Source organism: Benincasa hispida, chromosome 5, assembly GCF_009727055.1.
Source record: "Benincasa hispida cultivar B227 chromosome 5, ASM972705v1, whole genome shotgun sequence".
Taxonomy (NCBI): Eukaryota; Viridiplantae; Streptophyta; class Magnoliopsida; order Cucurbitales; family Cucurbitaceae; genus Benincasa; species Benincasa hispida.
In genome coordinates this window covers 5,210,198-5,235,089 of record NC_052353.1, presented here as the reverse complement: position 1 = coordinate 5,235,089, position 24,892 = coordinate 5,210,198, and the positions used below count along the sequence as shown (strand labels likewise).

Sequence of the window (24,892 nt, the reverse complement as noted above, 5' to 3'; positions counted from 1 at the left end):
ATTTGAAATTGTTTTTTCATAAGCAATGTGTTAGGGGAGCCGTCAAAGTGCTGAAGTTTTTTATGAATTTCCTATAAAAGGATGCTAGACCTAAGAAAGATTGGATTTGTATGATTGTTGATGGGGTTGGCCAATTGGAAACAGCTTCAACCTTTTTAGGGTCAATTTTGATTCCATTTTGTCCTATTATAAATCCCAGAATGGAAATTTCATGAACTGAAAAGACATTTTTTTGGTGTTTAAGAATAATTGATTTTTTGATAAGGTGGAAAAAACAGTGTAAATGGTTCATGTGCTCCTCTAAAGTCTTACTAAAAACAATTATGTCATCAAAGCAAAGAACAACAAATTTATTAAGGAAAGGAAGAAAAACCTTATTCATTAAACACATAAATATGCTTGGGATGTTTGAGAGGCCAAAATAAACCTTCATTTGTTCTGAAATTTCTGGGATTGATCCGAATTTGGTGAGAACCACTGTGAAGATCCAATTTAGAAAAAATGTTAGCACCTCCGAGTTGATCGAGTAGGTCTCCAATCTGAAGGATTGGGAATCTATATTTTATGGTTATCTTGTTGATTGCGCTGCTATCTACACACATCTGCCAACTACCATCTTTCTCTGGCATAAGCAAAGTTGGGACTGCACAAGGGCTAATACTTGGTTGGATAAAGCCTTTGTGTAGTAAATCTTGAATATGGTCATGCAAAATCTTATATTCTGTCGGGCTCATTTAAAATGTGGTAGTTAAGGTAGTGAGGCTCCTGGTATGAAATCTGTTGGATGTCCCAGGGAGGTAATTGAGCTGGAGTGTTACTAATATTTGGAAATTCCTCAAATAGTTGTTGGATTTTGTTAGGCAATGCTGTTGTAGAGATTTAATCTTTACTTTCACTATCACACCTCAGACCACGTCTTCCTTTTGTCGCATAAATTGTTTGCCATTTAGGACACAAAACAACCGACCTTTGGGCTCCTTTGTAGTATTTGATGTGGTTGGTTTTTGAAGTGGAAGGGGAACTATTTTCCTCCCATGTCAAGAGAATTCATATGTGTTTTCACGACCTTCGCAGGTTACTTGTAGGTCATATTGCCAAGGCCGTCCGAGGAGGATATGGCAGACATCCATATCCAAAACATCGCATACTATTTGATCTTTATAGTTGTTGCTGATGGATAATTGAATGGTGCAGGTGTGAGAAACCGGTGCTTCTCCTTTCTTTATCCAGCTAATTTCGTATGGACTCGGGTGTGGTTCCAATGGGAGATTTAGAGCTTGAACTAGCTTCTTGGATACCACATTCTCGGAGCTACCACTGTCAATGATGACATTACACACTTTTCCTTTTACAGTGCATCTTGTTTTGAATAAGGAGTGTCGTTGAGAGTTAGGTTCACTCTTTGGGGCTAACAAAATTCTTTGAATGACACAAGAAATGTTGTCAGCCTCATATGGTTTCAAAAAGTCAGTTTCTTCCACTTCCTCTTCATCCAATACGTGCTCTGAGGGGTCTTCTTCATCCACCACAGCCATGGTCCGATGGTCTGGGCAATTATTAGACAAATGACCTGTTTTTCCGCATTTGAAGCACTTCCCAAGTGTTGGTCCACCGTAAGGATTAACTTGCTTCTTTGTAGTTTCACCTTGGACTTGTTCTTTACTTGTGGATGTCTCTACCTCCTTCATTTTTGATGTACTGCCTTGAGATGTGTTGGCTTGAGTCCTTGCTATTGGTGAATTGTTTTTTCAAGAATTAATGGCTGTTGAATCCCATTGGTTTCTTCTGTTAACTCTCCTACTTTGAGATCCATTCATTTCTTCCATTGTCTCGGCCAAAGAGAGGAATCCCAAAGATTGTATCTTGACATGACCTTTTCTTTGATGTCAATATCAGATGCTACTGCTCTAGGAACTGGTAGTTTGAAAGAATGCTCTCCCCTCTCTCCTCCTTTTCTCCCTTCCCCCGCGTCCCCCCTTCCGACCACCCCACCGGAGCTCACCATGCCCTCCTTAGCTTTCCTTCCCTCTAACCGCCTCTCCCACCCCTTTCCTTCTGGCCTCCTTCTGGCTCCTTCCGACTCCTTCCCTTCCCCTGATCTCCTTTCTTACCCCGTTTTTGCCCTGTTTCCAGCCTTGGCTTTTAACTCTTGCTGCTTCGAGTGAAGGGGAGCACTTTGAGTGAAGGCTTCTCGACTCCTTGAAAGGGGCGTTTTTCGGTCATGGAGATTAAAAGCTGTAACATTCTGGGTCATTTCTTTTGTATGTGACAAGAGGGTTCGGGATTCATAGTGGAAGATCTGAAAAGAGGACAGTCCTTGTTCCTCTCTTTAGCAGCAGCCAATTGGTTTAAAGAGAGCTTTAGAAGACTTTTGTTTGCCTCAACGGTCGAGTTCTTTTTGTTAAAGGAAAGAGTAGATAAGAGTTTCATACGTCTAGCCAAATTCAGAGTTAAAGACAAATGGTTTGTAGAATGTGCAGTGTGGCCTACCACAAGGGGAAGAAAGAACATTCACGTTCCTTATGGGGTTGGATGTTCAGGCTAGCAAGAGTTCAAGGAAATGGTTGAAGCCAGCATTCATATCTTCAAAGATCCTTCAGTTCAGCAAGCCCCTCATGTGAAGAGCTTCTCAGAAGTGCTGAAAGGTAGGTTCTCTCAACCATATTCAAAGCCTTCAAAGTTTAAGTCAGTTGTAGTTCATAAATCCTTTATTTGAAGTCAATTAAAACAAGGAGGGGGTTCTTATTGGATTCAAAAAGATCATGAAGTTCTCAAAGAAGATTTTAGTAGTTTGTGGCTCATTTCAAGGCTTTTAGTCTTTAATGATTGGAAGGAAATTTCGAAGGTATTGAGTGAGGCCTTCAAAACCAATGTCACTATCAATCCTCTGTTTGCAGATAAAGCTTTAATCAAAGTCAACAATGGTGATTTGGACACTTTGATATCAAATCCGGGCAAATGGCAGTTGTTTGGTCCTTTTCATTTGTTGTTCGAAAAATGGAATTTCAAAATGCATGGAAGAGCCTCTGTGATGAAAGGTTTTAGAGGTTGGATTTCAATCAAGAACCTTCCACTGGATTATTGGGGAAAAAAGACTTTTGAATCCATAGGTGCTTTCTTTGGGGATTTGGAATCAATTGCCTCAGAAACTTTTAACCTAACTAATTGTGTGGAAGCCAAAATTCAAGTTAGAAGAAACCTATGTAGATTTATGCCAGCCACAATTGAAATAAAGGATGCAATTCGTGGGTACTTTTATCTAAATTTTGGAGATATCGATTGTTTAGAAGCTCCATCTAGTGGGGAATTTATTATTTAAGGATGTCTCTAATCCTATTTACCTTGTTAGGTTGAATGATGTTATTAAAGATGAAGGAGTAAATTTTAAATTGGATATTTCGGAATGGAATTTCCTTGTCTCCTCACATTCCAAACCCTCTTTTTCAAGAAACCCGAATCCGGTCCACGACCCCCCTGCAAAGAGCTGCAAGTGACACAGAGGAAGTCGAAAAGACTCATTCTCCTCTTTCAAGGAGTTTATTTACAGAAGAATCCAACCACCCTTGCCTCCTTCTCAGCTGAGGTAGTCGTTCAGCCCCCTGCAAGTTGAAGAGTTTTGTGTGAAAGAAGCTGTAGAGTCACTGCATTTAATGATAAAGTCGAAAAGGTGCTCGGCCTTTAAGAAGAGAGAGAAGGAACTTTTAATGGGTATCTGGCCCTTGGCTGTGGAATCTGAACAGTCACTTATTCAAAAAAATGAAAAGTCACTGGGAATTAATGATAATTTTTATTCAAAGCAATCAACATTGCTTTTCTCAGTAAACAAAATTTGCCCTTTCGTCTTCCAAGGGCTGCTGCTCTGCTCGCCCTGTTCCAGTCGAGTTAAGCCTCCCTCCCCTGTTTTCACTAAAATCCGGCTCCCCTGCCTCAGCCGGCCTCCGAGCTAGCCCAAAAAATCTCAGCCCCCTCCTCGGCACTTCTCCTCCCCCCCTGCAGTAAACAAGCGCCAAGGCTAGGCAAATTAGGGGCTAAACGTCAGCACAAAACCAAGCACCCCCCCTACCGTTTTAAATCTTTCCCTAATCATTTTATCAGAAGAAAGTTAGCAAAGGACTCAATCAAGAAATCAAGCATTAAAACCAAGTCAGTGGCAATTCACAATCCGGATTTATTAGAAGCCCAGTGCACTTTAATTCAAGGACAGTCTCAGTGCTCCAAGTCAGCCTCCCCTTCTCCTCTCCTTACTCTCTTTGAACACTTTGTTTTTTCTATACCTAATTCAGAGCATATCTTTTTGAGAGGTTCCACAACTCATCCGGGGGAGTTCCCAGCAGACAAAGGGGAGGTCCTCATTGATTCTCCCTTCAGCGTGAGTAGTGAAGAAGAGGTTTGGGCAAGATCAGATGGCTTTTCAGAAGAAAAAAGAAAAGAAGACCCTATAGTACCAGACTGAATCCCTTGTTTCAGACAGAGGATGACAATTTTTCAGAGGCAGTTGGATCAGTTTTTCTAGCCATTCCTTGTGATCTTCCAGCTCATCTAACCTCAATTGTCACGGATTGTCATCTCATCCTTGATTAATGGTTAATAGTTGAGGCTACAACCCTTCCTTTAAGCCTGAATCATGAGAATTGTGTCGTGGAATACTAGAGGCCTGAAAGATGTTAATAAAAGGTTAGCTCTCAAGCGTTTTCTAAAGAAAATTAATCCAGCAGTAGTTCTAATTCAAGAATCAAAGAAAGATAGCTTTGAATTGAGCTTCATCAAAACTTTGTGGAGTTCTAAAGATATAGGATGGGAATTCGTAGAATCTTATGGTTATTTAGGTGGATTATTGACTCTATGGGATAAGAATTTGATCTCGGTTGTTGAAACTTTGAAGGGGGGTATTCGTTATCAGTAAAATGCATTACTGTTTGCAATAAGACTTGCTGGATCACTAATGTCTATGGACCAAATGATTACAAAGAGAGAAATTTCATGTGGCCAGAACTTCTATCTCTTTCATATTATTGTGTAGAAGCATGGTGTATCGGGGGAGGTTTTAATATCACAAGGTGGGCACATGAAAGAAATCCGTTGGGCAGAAGCACTAAAGGAATGAGGAAGTTTAACAACTTCATAGACCAAGCCAATCTTTTGGAGATACGGTTGGGAAATGGCAGCTTCACTTGGTCTAGGGAAGGTGTTTCAGTTTCAAGATCTCTTTTAGATTGATTTCTCATCTCCAAAACTTGGGATGAGTTGTTTGAAAACTCTAGAGCTAATAGACAAGTCAGATCCTTCTCAGATCACTTTCCAATTTTGCTAGAAGCTGGGTCGTTCAGTTGGGGTCCTTCCCCTTTTAGATTTTGTAACAGCTGGTTGTTTAATAAGGAGTGTGTCAAAATCATTGAATCAGTTTGGTGAAACAACAACATTCAAGGGTGGGCTGGTTTTTTGCCCTTAATCAGAAACTGAAATGTATAAAGGCAGCAGTAAAGGAATGACACTCTAAATTCCAGGAAGATCAAAGAAGCAAAGAAGAGGAGTTATTAAAAGAAATTGAAAAATGGGATGCTCTTGCCGATTGCTCTACCGTTGCTAGTAGTGAATTGGCACTAAGATCCACTTTGAAGTCAGATTTAATGTCTCTTTACAAATTGGAGGAAATTAATCTAATTCAGAAAAGTAAGTTGAATTGGTTAAAGTTGGGAGATGAAAACACAAGTTTTTTCCATAAGTACTTAGCTGCAAAGAAGAGAAGAAATTTCATTGCTGAATTAGTAGATGATCAAGGGGTGCCAACAACTTCTTTTCAAGAGATTGAACATCTAATCCTGAATTTTTACAGCAACATCTTCCTGAAGTCCCCGGGTTTAAGGCATCTTCCTTTGAACCTTGATTGGTCTCGTATCAACTCAACTCAGAACGCAAGCTTACAAGTCAAGTTTTCACCTGAAGAAATCAAGGCTGTTGTAAGGAAACTTGGAAAATGTAAAGCACCTGGACCCGATGGTTTCACAGTGGAGTTTCTGCTGAAATTTTGGCACTTGATCAAGGCTAATCTGCAATCCACCTTTGAAGATTTTTATAAGAATGGTAAGCTAAATTCGTGCATGAAGGAAAACTTCATTTGTCTTATTCAAAAGAAGAAAATAGCAGTCAAAGTAAGTGATTTCAGGCCAATTAGCTTAACATCAGTGATATATAAGGTTGTTGCAAAGGTGCTGGCTGAAAGATTAAATTTGGTAATGCCTAGCATTATAGCTTCTTTCCAAAGTGCCTTTATTGAAGGAAGGCAAAATTTTTAGACCCCATCCTCATTGCTAACGAAGCCGTAGAAGAGTATAGAGTGAAAAAGAAGAAAGGGTGGATTCTCAAACTTGATTTGGAAAAGGCCTTTGACCGTGTGGATTGGGATTTCCTAGAAAAGGTGTTGAGAAGCAAAAACTTTGGTCAGAAATGGATAGATTGGATTCTGGGCTGTGTTAAAAATCCAATGTGTTCAGTGTTCATCAATGGAAAACCAAGGGGAAGAGTGGCTGCCACAAGAGGTATTAGGCAAGGTGATCCCCTCTCACCTTTCCTTTTCCTTCTTGTAAGTGAAGTTTTAAGTGCTTTGGTGACTAAGATCATTCAAGCCGGTCTATACGAAGGTTTTGTGGTTGGTAAAGATAAAATCCAGATCTCCATCCTTCAATTTGCGGATGATACACTCTTATTTTGTAAGTATGACAGCAACATGCTTGCAAAACTAAAGCAAACGGTGGAGTTTTTCAAATGGTGCTCAGGGCAGAAAGTAAACTGGGATAAATCAGCCCTTTACGGTATAAATGTGGATGAAAATGAGTTGTTATCCACGGTTGCTGCATTAAATTGTAAGGCAAATCAGCTTCCAATCCTTTACCTTGGGCTGCCTCTAGGAGGATACTCGAAAAAACTTTGTCTTTTTGGCGACCAGTTTTGGACAGGTTTCAAGCCAAATTGGACAAATGGAAGCGTTTCAATCTTTCTAGAGGTGGTAGAGTCACATTATGCAAGTCAGTTCTGTCCAACCTCCCAACGCACTTCATGTCCATATTTATATTGCAGGATGGAGTTGCTTCAAAATTGGAGAGAATCACAAGGAACTTCTTTTGGGAAGGGCACAATGACAGCAAGCTAAATCATTTGGTGAAGTGGGCTTTGGTTCAAAAACCACTGATAGATGGAGGCCTCGGCCTTGGTGGATTCAAATCTATGAATCAAGCACTACTTGCTAAATGGGGCTGGAGATTTTTCAAAGAGGAAGGCTTATTTTGGGGGCAAGTTATCAGAAGCATCCATGGCACGGAACCTTTCAATTGGCACACGGCAGGTAAAGGGGGTAGAAGTTTGAGAAGCCTTTGGATTAATATTTCTAAGTCTTGGCTAAAAGTTGAATCGTTAGCCACTTTCAAGCTTGGAAATGGTAGTAGAATTGCTTTTTGGTTGGACCCTTGGGTGGGAGTGACTCCTTTCAGTTCCTTATTTCCAAATCTCTTTCGAATCTCCTTGTTTCCAAATGGATCGGTTGCTGACCATTGGGACATTAGTTTGGCTGCTTGGTCAATCACCTTTTGTCGATTGCTTAAAGATGAGGAAATCATCTCTTTTCAAGATTTGCTTGGGGTCATTGCAACAAGGAAAGTTTCAGAATTTGTTGATAGCAAGGTATGGTCTATTTCAGCCTCGGGTCTCTTTACGGTCAACTCACTTAGAACACACCTTTCCCACTCCTCACCAATAGATAAAACTCTCTTCTCGGCCCTGTGGAAGAGACTTGCAGCCCAAGAAGAATTAACATTCTTGTCTGGATAATGTGTTGTGTGGTCAATTGAATGTAGCCTCGGTGTTGCAAAGCAAGCTGGCCGCCAGCTATATCTCTCCTTCAATATGCCCTTTGTGTCTAAATTGGTCAGAAGACTCCATCCACCTTTTCTTTGTTTGTTCCTATTCAGCCTGGTGTTGGAATAAGTTGCTGTCCTTCTTCAACATTTCATGGGTTATGACTTTAAGGGCAACTTGCAGCAGCTTTTAGTTGGTATAAACCTTCACAAACCCAACAATTTATTGTGGTTGAATGCAGTCAAGGCTCTATTGGCATACTTTGGTTTGAAAGAAATCAGAGGGCCTTCCATGATAAGGCACTTGGATGTCAAGAGCAGTTCGAATCAGCCCGTCGGCTAGCTTCTTCTTGGTGTATCCTATCCAAGCACTTTAATGCCTACAGTTTGTCAGAATTCAATCTCAATTGGAGGGTGTTTGCCTCCCTCCCAAGTGATGGGTTTTAGTCTCTTCAGCATCCAGTGGTTTTCTTAGATTTTCATTGAATTTTTCAGTCTGTTTATTTAATTATTAGCCCGTTGTTTGTACCTTTTGGGGAGTGTAATGAGGCTATGCTTCTCCTTTAAGCTAGTCTAAGTTAATTTTTGGATATGATGAGGGATTGAGTGCATTTGAAAGAGCTGCTTCCCCTGCTGATATGATAGGTGACTCAACGGGATACTACTCCAAAATTTCCCATAGTTTCTCATGGAAGGAAATGGGATTTTTGAGAAAAGAGGTTGGGAACCATCGAAAGACTAGCAACCTGATAGTCCTAAGCAACCTGGAACAAACAACGTTACATATACCATACTGCTATAGAAGACATGAATACCAGTTAGACTACGGGACGCGTACACCCGAAATTGGTGAGCCACTTACTGCCCTTTAAGTCAAGAGCTAGTAGTACTATCAGCATCAGTAAAGGATATTGTAATTATGGCGAATACGTTTTTCTTGCTTGCCACAAATCACCTGGAATACGAACTAAGCTAGAACATGTGAACTAAGCCCAGGGGATGATCGAGGATTGAAGGTCTGGAATTGTGGACACAGGGCGGAGGCATACCAGGCTTAATAACGACTAAAGACCATTGGACGACCGGGAAATAGCACTGAACAAGTTATAGTCTGAAAAGATGGATTCAAAAGAGACCCGGATCAATTACTTGAAATTACGGAAATGGTGACTCCAATAACGACCGGTTTGCGGTGTCCGGTCCGTCCTTTCTAGGCCTTTTGACTATTAAAGATTCATTAACCATTTAGCCAAACATGCACATCCTTATAGATATTCGCGTAACACAGGCGGTTAGAACAATCTAATCCCCTTCCTTTTTTTGAGTGGAATTGGCTGTTATCAAGCCAGATGAAATAACATCGGTTTTTCCCATTTCTCTTAAGGGGATTTCTTCCTTGCGTGGGATATCTTTACTAGGGTAATCAAGGTTCTGGAAGAAAGGCGCTAAGGGGGTGTCAACCTAGTTGAGATGCCCAGGTGCGCTAGCTGATCCGTGTTATTTAGCTCATTGTATAATCCTCTTGTACTTTGGGCTTTTGCTCGATATTCTCTTAAATTAATGAATTGTTTCCTTTAAAAAAAAAAACCTTTTCTTTGATGTCCGCGTGCAGCCCTCCTATAAATCTTGCTATGAGGTGTCGTTCATTTTCAGGTAAGTTGGTTCGTGCACCCAACCGATGAAAATATTCCGTGTAATCAGCCACAGATTTCGTTCCTTGACGTAAATTTTGATATTGATTGTACAAAATCTGCTTGTAATTGGTTGGTAGGAACTGGTCTTTCATTAGCCGCTTCAATCTCTCCTAACTTGTGATAGGGTTCTTCCCATTTCGATATCTATTTACCTTTAGTTGCTCCAACCAAGCAGAAGCGCCTCCACAAAACTTCAAAGCCACAAGCTGTACCTTCTTACGATAGGGTGTTTTGCGTATTTGAAGAAGCTTTCTACATTCTTGATCCACTCCAAGAAGTCTTCTCTGTCTCTTTTCCCATTGAATGTGGGAATGTCTAATTATTTACCCTGTATTCATTCGGTTCTTGATGTTGGTGTGCCCCAACTCTACATCGCCTTAGTTCTTCTTCATTCTCTCCTTCTTCTTCACTTGAAGAATCACTATACTGCCGCTGTCTTCTCTGAAAATTTGGCATTCTTGGCCGTTCTTGGATCATTGTAGGCCAATCTTGGACATTTCTTGGTTGATTCCCTAGTCGAACATTGGGATTTTGTCTTTCTTGAGGAGGGTTGTTGATTCTTGCGTTATTTTCTTGATTCTGTGGCTGCTGTCTTATGGTCTGCAACTCCCCCACAATCCCGTCAACTTTTGACATCAGCCTCTCCATCATTCTCTGAAGACCACCAATGGACTCTTCCACAGACTGCATGCGTCTCGTTAAAGATCTTGGTGATTGGGCGATGAAACTCCCCGCTTCATTGTTTGTGGCCTCAGAATCATTGCCATTGGTAGGCTTCTTCCCTGCCATCAGCTCCCAGAATTTCACTTTGATACCAAAATTGGTGGGACACCAAAAGGTCAAAAACTCAAATGATTTTATTGCCTTCAGAATACTGACCCAACCTTTTATTTATAGGCAAGGGCTAATAACTAATTGTAATACAAGGGTTACCAGTTATTAATAGGTAGGCCTGCTTATTGCAACACCTAAAAAAACAAACTAATTAAAAAAAAAAAACTAATTTGAAGAACACTCTATAATTGTTACATCAGAAAGTGCTCCCTTTGACAATTTCTGAAGCTCAAGGTGCCTTTGTTGCGGGGAAACGAATTCTTGACCAAACCCTCATTGCAAATGAGGCCATCGAGGACTATAGAGCCAAGAAGAAGGAGGGTGTGGTTTTAAAATTGACCTTGAGAAGGCTTACAATCATGTTTTTTTTTTTTTTTTTTTAAACAGAAACAATCTTTTCATTGATATAATGAAAAAAGACTAGTGCTTTGAATACAATGAAATAGTAAGAGATCTTCAAACAAAGCTATGGGTCAATAGATGCATTGGGCCATCTCAACTAGGTTGACACAAAGGCTTACAATCATGTTGATTGAGACTTCTTGGGCAGGGTGGTGGAAAAGAAAGGCTTTGGTAATAAATGGAGAGTGTGGATGTGGGTAGGAATGTGAGTTATTCCATCCTTGATCGTGGCCACTAAAGGTTTGAGATAGGGGGATCCTTATCTCCTCTCCTCTTCTTGTTGGTTATGGATACTTAAGTCGTCTCATTTACAGTGATGTGGAAGGAGGCATTATTGAGCCCTTTAAGGTTGGATCTATGAAGGTGGCTCTCTCTCACATTCAGTTTGCTGATGACACGATCTTTTTTTGTTATGGCAAAAAGGATTCTTTTTCCATCCTTAATCACATTTTGGGGTTCTTTGAAGGAATTTCTGAGCTTAGAATTAACATAAGCAAGTGTCAAGATTCTAGAGATAAATTGTGCGCAAAATAAGCTTCCTTGATGGGCTCATTTGGTGGGTTGTGATGTTAGTTCTTCTTCATCCTACCTTGGCCTTCCCCTTGGTAGGAATTCGAGGACGATCTCATTTTGGGATCTGCCCTTGGAGAAGATCATAAAGAGATTGGCTTCTTGGAAAGGGAGTTCGTCTCTGAAGCTGGGAGATTGACTCTCATTAGATCGGTGCTGAATGGAATTCTTATCTATTATTTCTCTTTTTTTAGTGCGTCTGTGTTGGTGATTGAGAAGCTTATGAGAGACTTAGAAGGGATGGAGGAGGGTAAAGGTTCACATTTGGTTAGCTGGAATGATGTGGGGAAACCTGTAGATTGCCAATTTAAGGCTTCACAACAAAGCTCTGTTGGTTAAATGGTTTTGGCGATTTGCTTTTGATCATGAATCCTTATGGCGGAAAATTATTACGAGTAAATATGGTCCCCATCCCTTTGAATGGGTGGCAAATGGGGTTAAAGGCACACCGCAACCTTTGGAGAGATATTTCTTCGCACCTCCCCTCTTTTCCTCATCTTGTTTTTCGTGTGGTGGGGGAGGGTAAGGAAATGTACTTTTGGGAAGCTCTTTGGGTGGGGGATAAACCCTTTTTCTCGGCGTTGTTTATATCATTTGTCCTCTTTAAACAATTATCGTGTGTCGGATTTCTTTGTATGGTTGGGGAGTTCGGTCTCTCTCTCCTTTGGGTTTTGTTGGTCTTTGTCCAATAGGTAAATAACGGAGGTGGCTTCTCTTCTATCTTTAATTGAGAATTTTGACTTTAGGCTTGGGAGGAAGGATGTTCGAGTGTGGAGTCCTTCCCCTTCGGAGGGCTTCTCTTGTAGGTCTTCTTTAGGTTCTTCTTGGATCCCTCTCCCATTGTTGAGTCGGTCTTCAATGTGTTATGGAGGATAAAGATTCTAAAGAAAATCAAGTTCTTTTCTTGACAAGTTCTTCTTGGTTGTGTGAACACGTTGGACAGGCTTTTGAGAAAGATCCTTTCGTTTATGCACCCTTGGTGTTGCATCCTTTGTCGAAAGGCGGGGGAAGATCTTGATCACCTGGGAGTGTCAGTTTGCAAGATTTATGTGGAATGATTTTTTTTCAGGAGTTCGGTTTTGTGCTCACTCGCCAGAGGGATATTTGTTTGACGATCAGGGAGTTCCTCCTCCATCCGCCTTTCAAAGAGAAAGGCCGCTTTCTCTGGGATGCTGGGGTGTGTGCTATTTTGTGGGATCTTTGGGGGGAGAGAAACAATAGAGTGTTTCGTTGTGTGGAGAGAGACCCTAGTGATGTGTGGTCTTTAGTGAGGTTCACACCTCTCTTTGGGCTTCGATCTTGAATTTTTTTTTTTTTGTAATCATTCTCTAGGTAATATCTTGCTTAGTTGGAAGACCTTTCTCTAAGGGCCTTGTGGGCTTTTTTTTGTATGCCCTTATATTCTTTTATTTTTTCTCAATGAAAGCAGTTATTTTCCTATAACAAAAATTTAGTGATAAGGAGTGAGAAACATTGTTCATAGGACTGATGTTCTAATTTGAATGATTACTACGAAAACTAACTCTAAATTTTATTTAGAGAAAAGACGAGTGATGTGACAAATCCTAACTAGGTGAATAACAATACCAAGAAACTTATGGAGAAGAAATTGTAGAGAACTTATTTCACCTATTACACTAGTATTTTAATCAATAACAACTAATTGAGGCAACTCCTTAGAACTTTATAAATTGGTTTCAGGATATTTCCTCTCTAAAAAGGCTCTACTCCATTTGTTTGGGAAAAAGATATTTAAATAGAAAAGTGTGACATGTGAAGATGCTAGGGACAACGTCTCGGTGTTGTACCCTAGCCATGTAATAATTTAGGAAAAATTTGTTAGCATCTCGACCCTACGGACAAAAATATCAAGGGCGTGTTTAGAGCGTTGAGCAAGGTCAAGGTGCAAGCCGTGGCATTGAATGATTGTGAATCATCCAATTTGTAGCATTGTGGTGCTACATGCCAATGTCGTGACATTGTGCTTGTGGGCCTTTCGGCTTATGTACTAGTGCCATTGAGACACATGGTTGTCCCTCTGTTTTTTAGGCCTAATTTCCACTTGCCTTTGGCTCTAAAACTTCAAATCTTGCCCAATTGGCTCCTTGTTTTCTTCAATTACTCTAATTTTCTCTAATTGCTCCAAATCCATCAAGCAAACATATAATCTCGTGGAATTCACTATTTTAACCTCAAAACTAGCATAAAATAAGTCCTAAGGATAACAGCATATGTGTGCTATCACCGATAAACATCTCCCTCCTGGATTCCTAGTTGATTATCCATTATACTTTTTTGTTCCTTTTTCTGATATCCTTGAGTGTCCGAAGCAGCTTACGCGCACCTCGACTAATCTTATGGGACAACGTGCTTGATCCGACAACATTTAGGTGTCAAGGTAACCAAGGGCTAACGTAGATTCCTTGATTATCCATTATACTCTAACCAAGGCTAACATAGATTCCTTGACTATCTGCTGCTCAATTATTACGTTGTTCTCAGGGCAACAAACTTAGAATTGTAATTTTTCATGATTCCCCTTAGTGGCCACGTGGACTTTAACTATGCAAACCTGTCGTAAGTTAAAGGAATTGGCCATAGCGATCTTACTACCTCCTGAAGCCTTCCGTTGGTATGAGAGCAGTTGCAATAGCTTTCCCCAGAGATTCTGCAAGGTACCATTCAGTTATTTTCCCAGTACAGGCTTAACTTTCTCTTAGCTTTTGCTTTTTAAGTTTCTGTGAGTGAAGCTGTTTGAAACCAGCCGTATTTCCCTCTATGCACAACTTTTCAGCTGACTCAAGACAATCATTTAACCAGCTTCACCTAGGAAGTACAATAATTATAGCTGCTAAGCTGTTCTTGGGCTTGTTTGAAAAGACTTGCAAATCTAACCATTTGAGAATCTACTTCCATTTCCTTTTATCAAAGAACCATGTATCCGTGCTGTTAACTTTTCACCCGTCCATTTTTCCCTTGAGCTTTGGAGGAAAACTTTTGAAGTTTTGGTCAACTTGGCCTTTCCTTATATCGTTTATATATTTGGTAAGAAACGGAACATTCATTATTAAAATAGATGAATGTGAAATGTGGTTTATATTTTGTTAAAGATTCTACTCATCTTAATATTTGTGGGTTCTACTTCAAAAGGAAGGTGAAAGCTATTCTATTAAATTCTATTGGGTACATTGTACCCTTTTATTGAGTCTGAATTTTTTGATTCTTGAAATTATTAGTAGTAACCGTGCTCATAGCCTTGAAGCTACTATTCCTAAAGAAGAGTCTGTTAGGAACCAAGGTAATATGGAATACCTTTGTCCCACATTGGTTAGAATGGGATGACCAATGTGGTACTTAAGTGGCTTGGCTCTCCCACCCCAATAGCTAGCTTTTGGGGTGTGGTTCTCTAAGGTACTTAAGTACCTAACAGAGTCTTTTTGTGCAGTCTCTTCTTTGCGTACAAGTAAGTCTCCCAATCTTGGTGGTTTTATGGCTGAAGTTTTCAAATTTTTTCCGGACAGGATGTTCTGACTATGATCCATGAGTTCTTCTACTCCTATGGTATCATTAATGCTTCTTTAAATGAGACCTTTATCTAAAATCTTTTACTGATTTTTCGCCCCTTATAGCTTATCTTTCTTCATGTCCGATTGGACTTCTTTCTTGAAACTCACCAATAAGATGCTTCTTTCATTCTTCATTATCATGAAATCATTTTTCTATATATATATATGGTCCATTTAGATCTAAAGATCTTTACTCAATTTGATGTAGCTGGAACTAGTAAAATTGGATCTCTAGTTTGAGATCATATTCTCCCCTTTGTCTTACCCTCATTTTTTTAGTTTATTTGGAATGACTTTCTTCAATGTATAGTCTATTTGGAATGAGTTTCTTCAATATATATAATTATAATATTTTTTTAAAGCGATTAGAAGGTCATTCCACACATGCCCCTAGTATGATGCCATCCCTGGATGACAAACTTCGTCCTCTTGATTGGCAATCTATCAGTCCCTCTCAAATTTATTTTATCCTGTTTTCTTTTCTTTTTACTTTTTCCCTCACAATCTCTGTTATTTTCCATATTTAATGAAGTATACTCAAATTCTGTACTTAATACGCATATGAAGTTCTGTTTTCCTAGGATGAACAACAATATCGTGGGGATGGAGACAAACATGGAACAACTCCTTGAGAAAGTACGTGATATTCATTTCTAAATGGGTACATTCAGAATGTTTACTTTTCTTTAGCATTGTATCTGGATTATCATTTGTATGCAAATTCTTGCAGATACTGTCAGTGCAGTCTAGAAGTGATGGAGTCAATACTTCTCTTTTTGAAAAAAGAGAGCACATTGAGAAATTGCATCGAACGCGAAACCTTCTTCGTAAAGTTCAGGTACTAAAAGTATAGGGCATGTGATGGTGAATTCTAGTGCATCAGGTCTTTTCATGCATTCAATCCTTAACTTCTCTTTATCTATTTTCACATTGATATGCTAGAGCATAACTTAGAATGTTGCAGTTTAAAAAGTATAGATGACATCTAATGCTGGGGTCTCTCCTGGGCTTACTATGAAACTAAGAAAATATAAAAACGGGGGTTGCAAAACCTGTTTTATTTTCTAGTTCATTGTGATGGTATTGTTGTGCTTTTCGAAGTTACTCTAGATGTAAGTTAATATTGATATAAAATGTGGTTGTGTATCTTCTTTTATATTTCAGGAATCAAGATTCTTTTTAATATTTATTTTCTTATACTTTTTTGTGAGGCTGATATGTGGTTGTACATGGGATCTTATTACCATCTTTTTCTATGGGAATGATTCATGAACAGTTCATATATGATCTACCTGCTAGACTTGGAAAGTGCATCAAAACAGAAGCCTATGCTGATGCAGTCAGATTCTACACTGGAGCCATGCCAATATTTAAGGTGCCATTTGGCCTTTGCCCCACCGCAAAAAATAGATGTATAAATCATAAAGCAGGATTCCATTTTTTTGAATGTAGGATTTTAGTTCTTCCATCATCTCGGTGCAAGTCTAAAATGATCTTTATTATCTGTTTGGTAGGCATATGGAGATTCCTCATTCCAAGATTGCAAGCGAGCATCAGAAGAAGTGATAGCAGTAGTTTTGAAAAATTTGCAGGTATATATTAACATACATGAAATTTGGTTTTTTGTCCTTTGGTCTTCTGAGCTCCTGCGGTGGTTTGGTGGTGTCCACTTACGGTTTTTTTTGGTCTTTAGTGTGGTTTTCAGTGGGCCATTTTGGGTTTTTTTTTTTGTGTGTGTGCATGTGTGTGTGGGGTTTCTCGGCCTCTTTAATGCTCAGGTGGTTTGGTGGTGTTCTCTTCAAGTGGTTTCTCAGGCTATTGTTTAGTTTTTTTGGTGCTTATGCTCTGTTTTTGCGTTCTTCTTTGTTTTCTTATTGATCGTCTTGGGCTTTCCTCAGATTTTTGTTCTTCTTTTGGGTTTCTTGTCCTGTGCCGCTTGGTTCTCTTATCACTCCCATGTGGAGTTTATATTCTTGAACATCTCTTTTCATTTGTTCAATAAAAAGTAAAAAAAAAAATGGTGTGCTCCAGTTGAAGACTCCTAGAATTAAGGACCAATATTTGTTTGAAGGGACAGCAAAAATAGGTTCTTTGCAATTCATTCTCTGTGTATCATGTGCTAAACCCATTTGGCAAAATCGCAATGTAGTGGGCTCTTCTTGATGTCCATTCTCTACGTGTGTTTGTAATTATTCTCTCTTTGTAGTTAAGTTAAACAAGGTTCTTTTACAGTCTTGCTGTCTTGCAAGACAGTTCTTGTTTGTTTTGTTGTTTTTTTTTTTTTTTTTTAAATAATTTCACAATGTATCAATGAAAGTTTTTAAACAGTAACTCAATTTCTAAAATAGTTATAAACCTAGAGCTTCGGATTGGATTGGTTTTGGTTGCAAACCATTGAAGCTGTTTTAGTGGTGAAAGTTCCTGATGAGAAATGAAATATAGTGCTGCCCCTTGACATCCCAAAATGAAACCTAACTAGGCAATTGGACTTGGGATTCTCTTGACGTGTGGAATGACACATTTTTTAGTTGGCCTGTCCTATGATGTTACTATTTTTTTAAAAGGTAGGAATCACATCCAATATATTATATCCAGAATTTGAGCATCACTCTTGCCGATCATTATGTTCTTACTTTATCATAATGTGGGGTTGGACAGGGATGTTTGGGTCCTTGACTCATCGGGAACTTTCTCCACTAAAACAGGTTTCTTAAAGTTGTCTGAAACGACCCACAAATACAAACCCCTATGATTATTTTGATCGGGAGGTTTAGTGTTCCAAAGAAAGTTAAAGTGTCTATTTGGAGCTTGTCTTTTAGAAGCATTAACACCCTTGAAAAAAGCTAAAAAAAAAAGTTCAGTAATGGGTGCCCTTACCCCTTTTTGTAGTTATTTTTGGACTCCTTCCTACTCTTTCTGTTTGGTCGGGTTTTTTTTTTCCTTATATTCCTTTTATTCTCTCTCAATGATTTTTTTTTCTTACCCAAAAGAGAAAATAAATAAATAAAACCAATTCTTTTGATAGTTTCTGTAATTATGTACAACTTACATTAGAGGGTGCCTTAGACATGAGAAACTCGTTTGTTACTGTAGCCTAGCTTTAATCCTTCAAGATTGTAAGGTTCTGCTCCACTAGTTTCCTCTTTGGGAGAAGGCCTTCTCATCCCTGGCCCATTGGTTTTTTTTTCCTTACAATTTTGCGATTAATTCCATACTTCTATTGTTTTCCATAAAAAAGTAGTATGGTGATATTATAATTTTGCTGAATGTTTTGAAAGTGTTATTTAACTGTTATAATAGTCTACATTAATGCATTAATGTGTTGTCAGGAAAAGCTATTCTCAGATTCTGAATCCATACAGACGAGAGCAGAGGCTGCAGTCCTTCTTAAGCAGCTAGATTTCCCGGTTTGTACTTTTATTTAGCTGCAGAATCATTACCCTTATAAGAGAACAAAATTGTACACAACATACAATAATTAATGAATGAAATTTTTTGCAAGGATGTATGTTGAAATATCAAAAGCGGATATCTTGTTCTTTAACACCTATTATGGCCAATGGGCATTCTGTAGCACTTGTGGCGACTGAAGCATGTATAGGATGTAGAAAATTTATTACTTCTGATTGCTCAAGTATAATCAACAATTTTCTAAATATGCAATAAGATAAAAGTTTGCCAATATATTGACAGGTGGACAGCTTAAAGGCAAAGTTGCTCGAAAAGTTGGAACAATCAACATTGGATCTTCAGGTTAATGCTGAAGATTTGAGTAGTGCATTAGTAAATGGCTCTTCAAAAGATGGAAGTACTTCTGAGTTGGTTTACGGTGCTTCACACGAGGTAAGCTAACTTCTGGCTGTGGCAGGTAACTGTAGTATATTTAATTTTTTTTTGTTTGGAGCCATCCTTTGACAGGCTGAATTGAAGAACCGCTGAATGAAGCTTTCAGAAACCAAATTAGTGAAATTTATATTCTATTCAACTCGATAAATATCTATATTTTGTAGCTCGGCCAATTTGTTGACATGGAGAATATCTTGTCCTCCCTTCTTTTGCTTTCATTTCTGATTATTGAATGTTTCTGCATCATAATAAATAAATATTATAAATTATTATTATTATTTTTTGAAAAGTTGAAATTTATGGCAAGTAACAACATGAGTTTCATGCGTTGGAATCTTTCTTTCTAAAACTTGAAAAAGGTGCAATCTCTCTTGGATGTAGTCAACTAATACTAATTATGACATTTCTCTTCCTTTTTCTTCATTAGGCATCTGTTCGGGAGTTTGCGGAGGCAGTCCGAGCTTATCGTGTAATATTTGCAGATTCGGATAGGCAACTGATAAAACTTGCTCAGGATTTGGTTACCAAGTACTTGATCTTTCCATGTTGTTTGTTCTTTTAGATGTTTACATACAAGTTCTATTTTTATTGGTTGATACTTAGCTCAGCTGGAAGTTTGGCTTCACGGATCCTTTTGGTCATGAAGGATTTTTCATTTTTTTCGTCTATAGGCATTTTGATGCCACTGAACAATTTATCAAGAAACAGATTTGTGCTGCAGATCTTCTCCTTGTTTTTGGTAAGTTGTATGAGTTAGCGGTAGACAGCTATCCTATATCTTTTGAAATTGTTAGTTTCCAACTTCTTCATTTGTATATATTTATTGAATTTATTTTCTTTCCTGAAATTTTATTCAAGTTTTTGACAAATTGCATTCGTGTGTATTTATTGCACAAGCCTTTTTCTGTTATTTTTTTTACTTTTGTTGATATTCATTACAGTATCTTAGGTTGCTAGTTTCATTTGGTTTTCAAAATATCTGTCCATTTTGCGTGGCAATCTTCTCATTTAGAGAATTTGCATTGTATAATGGGACTGTCTTCAGAAGAAAAGTTTTCACCTGCATCTTTGTGTTGCAGAAAAGCTACCGACTTCAGACATTTGTTGTATTTAGCTGGGATTACACATTGGAGAAGAAATTATATGAAAATTTTGTTGAAAGTTTCTAGCCAGAAATTCTGAAATTGTTTTTAATTGCAGGAATTATATGGACAGATGTGCTTTTACTTGGAGAAGTATTGAATGATGCTGGTCTGCCTGATTATTCCTTGAAGGTCTTATTTTGCATAATGTTTGCATTTGCACTAATTTTGATCTGTGCACTATTTTGATCCGGGTTTCCCTCCTCTAATTTTCTTAGCCTTTCCCTGTCAAATATGTTTGCATTTTTCTTTTTCACTACGATAGATGTCTGAATAAGGGAAGAAAGAGTGTTTGAGATTGAACTTTCGACTTTTCATTTGTAACATTCAGGCTGCCCAGGTTGCTGTCAAACAGTACGTCAAATGCAAATTCTCTCGTCTCCTGCAAGACATCTCAGGTCTTCTACTCCCACTATTATCTCCCCCATAACCATTAGGCAACATATGAGAAAAAAAAAACATAAAAGTTAAGCGAGAAGTTAAGGTCTGGTGCTTGTAATTTGTATAAATGTGGACATTGTTGTGGAAGTGGTTGAAGGTTGTTGGTTGTTTGACTTACTTGAGATCATGCGCAGGCAAATGACATACAATCTTCAAGATTTTTTCAGGAAGCAGAACTGTCCTTTGAGCTCTAAAAGTTTGAATTAAATTCTATTTGGATTGACAGATGCACTCACACAGGTTCATACTAGGAAAAAAGAGGGCGCTCAAGAGTATTCCTTGCAGCTTGCACTGGAGGCCACCAAGAAGGCAGTGCTTCAGGGCAGCATGGATGTTTTACTAGTAATATATGAAAACTGTTTGAATTCTGATTCTCTTTACTTGAAGAGTCCCTGATGATCTTTGAACTTTGATTCTCTTGTAGAAACTACCAATGATCTTATTTATCACTTTTGAAACACTAATATGAATTTTGTTGGCATTGTGTGAAAGCCTTGGGTCGGTGGGTCCTGTCACATTTATTCTCTTTTCTTGAAGAAATTATCTATGATCTTACTTATCAATTTTCAAGTACTAGTATGAATTTTGTTGGCATTATGTGAAAACCATACTACATCCTATTAAATGTGAAGGCCTTTGAATTTATTGAATTTAATTTGGTATCTTTTTATTGAGCTAGTAATTGCATCGACAGTTCTGAACTATTTATTATTCATTTACTTGTATAATTGTTTATTTTTCCCTTGGGGGACTCCTCTTGTCAGTAATTGGAAACGTTTTAAGCTAAGCAAATTGTGAAGATTATTTTTCCATCCTCTTGATTCATCTCTCTCCAGCGCGTGGTTTATTTATTTATTTTTTTTGCAGGACTTCCGCCAGCTTCTTGAAGATAAGTCAGGGTTAATCATTAACCAGAGGGACTCAATTGTTGATTGGGTTCAAGAAGGATTTCAGGACTTCTTCAGGGCACTTGTTGACCGGTTCATGTTGCTTTCAGGAAAAAATAATTCTTACAGTCAAAGTCAAGTTTTGACTGAGGCAACCCAAGCTGAAAAAGTTATTGCTGGGCTTGTCTTGGTGCTTGCTCAAATTTCAGTTTTTATTGAACAAACTGCCATCCCTAGAATCACAGAGGCAAGGGATCATTGAAATTTTTTAAATTCATTCTCTAGCAATTTGAAGTAGCCTGATCGAATTCTATTCCCAATTAGGCAATATGGTCTTTAACCTCACTAAAGAATGAGACTTTATGCATCTCATTGAGGTGTTTTTGTACCTGTCCATTTCTTGGATTCACATGAATATTTTCATATTCATATCGTCTTCATTTCAGGAAATAGCAGCTTCTTTTTCTGGTGGTGGTATTAGGGGTTATGAATACGGTCCTGCCTTTGTACCTGCAGAAATTTGCCGAATGTTTCGAGCTGCTGGTGAAAAGTTTCTACACCTTGTATGGCTCAAATTTCTTTTATTCCTATTATGGTGTTCAGAAATATTTTAAGCTTGCATTGCGTTATTTATATAACGTAGCAATTTGGATGATTATTGTAGTAACAGTATTAGTAAAAAATAACAATTTGGAAGAACTTATTATATAATGTCCAGGTTACTATTTCATTTTCATCTTCTTAAAGCGTGTTGCTAATTGTTTTTTCTTCGAACAGAGAGAATATCTTAATAGCACTATTTGCACTTTGTTGTAGCAATGGGCTCAAAATTTGGGCCATTCGTATGAAAACCTCCCACAAACTTTCCATATATTGAACGTATATAGTTTTTGTCTAAAAGAATCTTATTGGAATGTGTTTAGCTGCAATTTAGTAAAACAATTGTAATTGCCACATTCTGTTAAATGTATTCACTTTGTGGATCACAATAACTTATTTTTGTCATCTCAGTATATAAACATGCGAAGTCAGAGGATATCAATTCTTTCAACTAAGAGGTTTAGAACGCCAAATTGGGTTAAGGTGAGTTTTAGTAATTCCGTCCATGGGACAAGGATATATTTTACAGTACTACTACTATTATTATTCAATTCTCTCTCTTTTTTATTATCTTCTCCACAGCACAAGGAGCCCAGAGAAGTTCACATGTTTGTTGATTTATTCCTTCAAGAGGTAAGTGCTATTGCTTTACCATGATGATTGTCAATGGTATAATATTCACGTTATTGTGATGCTGTTATATTTTGAATAAATGAATGAATGATTTTGGAAGCCTACAATTTATCGATCAGTTTGTTTATTTGGGAAATTATGAGTGTGTTTCTCTGGCCTCTTTCGGATCAGTTGGAGGCCGTTGGAAGTGAAGTTAAACAGATTTTACCACAAGGGACTCGTAAGCATCGTCGGACTGACAGCAATGGAAGCACGACTTCATCACGGAGTAATCCACTCCGAGAGGAGAAGTTGAATAGGTCAAATACGCAAAGGGCTCGGAGCCAGCTATTGGAAACCCATCTAGCAAAGTTATTTAAGCAAAAGATAGAGATTTTTACTAGAGTAGAGTTTACTCAGGTACCATACTAAATCCTTTCTGGCAATACCTGAATCCAAAATCAGACAGCTTAGAGTGTTCATGTAATTGCAGGGATCCGTTGTAACAACTTTAGTGAAACTTTCCCTTAAAACTTTGCAAGAATTTGTCAGATTCCAGACTTTTAACCGAAGTGGGTTCCAGCAAATTCAGTTAGATATGCAGTTTCTGAGGACTCCTTTGAAGGAAATTGCAGACGATGAAGCAGCTATCGACTTTTTGCTTGATGAGGTAACTCAAAACTTTCCTAGACAACATTCTACTCTTGAAATTGTTTCCTTAGTTAACTTCTTTGATTTGCACTTCATTACTATTTTCAGTCACTTTTGAGATTCAGTAGTTTCATTTCCAAACGTGGCAGCAAGAAATAACCACCTACAAATCTGTTCTTGTGCAGGTGATAGTCGCAGCATCAGAGCGTTGTCTCGACTCCATTCCTTTGGAACCTCCCATCTTAGACAAGCTCATACAAGCAAAATTGGCAAAGGCAAAAGATCAGAATTCAATCTCTCCATGAACATGCCAAAATGGAGAAGTTGGGCATTGTTATAGACCGACCTGCATCATCGTCGCCTACTGGTATTTCCATAAACTTAGCAACTGATCTGATTATGAAAACAGAACATTCATAACAGTGTTGCGTTCTCGATTTTTGGGCCACTGGTTCATTCTTATTTATAAGTAGACATGGTTTTTGTTGGTGAATCCAATTTAGAAAATGACATTCTCATCATTGCCATGCTTGCATTGGCATTAAGAACAGATGATCACGAGCTCATAGCATGGCGGGAATGTCGAATTCGATGAGCTTCATTGTTTCAGGGATTTAGAGGTTTTTATATAATTGGCTTAAAAGTCTGTTCTACTGCTGCACATCATTCATCTCCTTCAACCTTTTACCTAGTGGGATGTAACTAAGAATTTATGCACCAGATTTTTTTGTACGATATGTGACTAATAAATTCCTTACTCCCCTCAGATGTTATCATACAACGGCGTTCCTCTGCTTTATTTACAAATGAAATTTATATTCAGTTGCGTGCATGAAGGAAGAAAAATATTTTTTTGGGGGGGAAAATTACGCCCTAACGTTTCTATATTTTGTTTTCTAAAAGCTAAAAATAGAAAGGTGTTCGATAAATATTTATGTTTTTGTATCTTTTGGAAAATAGAAATAGAAAAGAAAAATCTTGTTTGATAATTATATCTTGTTTCTTTATTTTTTTTATCTTTATTTTTTTTCTTATTTTATATAAAAAAACATAACATGCATTAAAATAAAATATAATTATAAAAGATTTATATAATCGAATACAAATAAATTTTAGTGCAAAATTAACGATAATAATACATTTATTGTTTCTATCTTTCAAATGTTGTTTAAATTTGATATAAAATATTAATTCACTCAATCTTTGTCTTAAATGACGTCGACTCAAATTCAACTCGAATTATTTTATTATGTAAATGTTTTGATTGTAAAATATTAAATTGATGTCAAATGAATGTCTTAGTGAACAAAATTGATATAGGTTAAAATTCTCACTAATTTGAAATGTATTAAAAATAAAATATTATAACTAAAATAATATATAAAATTGCAAAATGTAAAATTCAAAATTCAACAAATATTTAAATATACATATAGAGAACTTGAAAATTAAAAATTTAAAAATATATAAATCTAAATATTGGAAAACTTTAAAATTCAAAATTAAATCAACATATAAACATAGAAAAATCAATATTTTCTATAATAAAAAAGAAATAAATATAAAAGAAATATAGAAACAAAAAAGTAAATTTTATCGTGAATTTGAGGAGTACAACGGGAATACGGATATTGATAAAATATAATATTAATATAAATATAAATATAATATAATAATAAAATAAATAAATATTAAAATAAACAAAACATAATATATAAATAAACAAAATAAAATAAATTAACAAAATATAAATAACGAGTTTATCTAAATTCTCCACTTTCTCTAATTTTTATGAAATTT

At 37.5% G+C, this 24,892-nt stretch overlaps 1 protein-coding gene across 9 annotated transcripts in view; it reads left to right on the top strand.

The window, feature by feature from the left end:
* Positions 1 to 23,870, top strand: part of LOC120077810 (vacuolar protein sorting-associated protein 51 homolog) — a 37,160-nt gene extending 13,290 nt beyond the window's left edge. For 5 of the 9 annotated variants that reach the window (XM_039031868.1, XM_039031867.1, XM_039031865.1 and 2 more), the window contains exons 4-21: positions 15,495 to 15,549; positions 15,644 to 15,751; positions 16,190 to 16,288; positions 16,428 to 16,505; positions 18,243 to 18,320; positions 18,607 to 18,756; positions 19,187 to 19,287; positions 19,431 to 19,498; positions 19,960 to 20,033; positions 20,233 to 20,299; positions 20,569 to 20,684; positions 21,210 to 21,476; positions 21,676 to 21,792; positions 22,241 to 22,312; positions 22,412 to 22,462; positions 22,634 to 22,861; positions 22,935 to 23,111; positions 23,278 to 23,870. In XM_039031868.1, coding sequence (XP_038887796.1) covers positions 15,495 to 15,549; positions 15,644 to 15,751; positions 16,190 to 16,288; positions 16,428 to 16,505; positions 18,243 to 18,320; positions 18,607 to 18,756; positions 19,187 to 19,287; positions 19,431 to 19,498; positions 19,960 to 20,033; positions 20,233 to 20,299; positions 20,569 to 20,684; positions 21,210 to 21,476; positions 21,676 to 21,792; positions 22,241 to 22,312; positions 22,412 to 22,462; positions 22,634 to 22,861; positions 22,935 to 23,111; positions 23,278 to 23,397 — 2,026 coding nt within the window. In that variant the 3' untranslated portion in view covers positions 23,398 to 23,870. Of the gene's footprint in view, positions 1 to 15,480; positions 15,550 to 15,643; positions 15,752 to 16,189; positions 16,326 to 16,427; positions 16,506 to 18,242; positions 18,321 to 18,606; positions 18,757 to 19,186; positions 19,288 to 19,430; positions 19,499 to 19,959; positions 20,034 to 20,232; positions 20,300 to 20,568; positions 20,685 to 21,209; positions 21,477 to 21,675; positions 21,793 to 22,240; positions 22,313 to 22,411; positions 22,463 to 22,633; positions 22,862 to 22,934; positions 23,112 to 23,277 lie in introns of all 9 variants that reach the window. The other 4 variants (XR_005481841.1, XM_039031869.1, XM_039031871.1 and 1 more) reach the window with 4 other exon arrangements.
* The last annotated feature ends 1,022 nt before the right edge of the window (positions 23,871 to 24,892 follow it).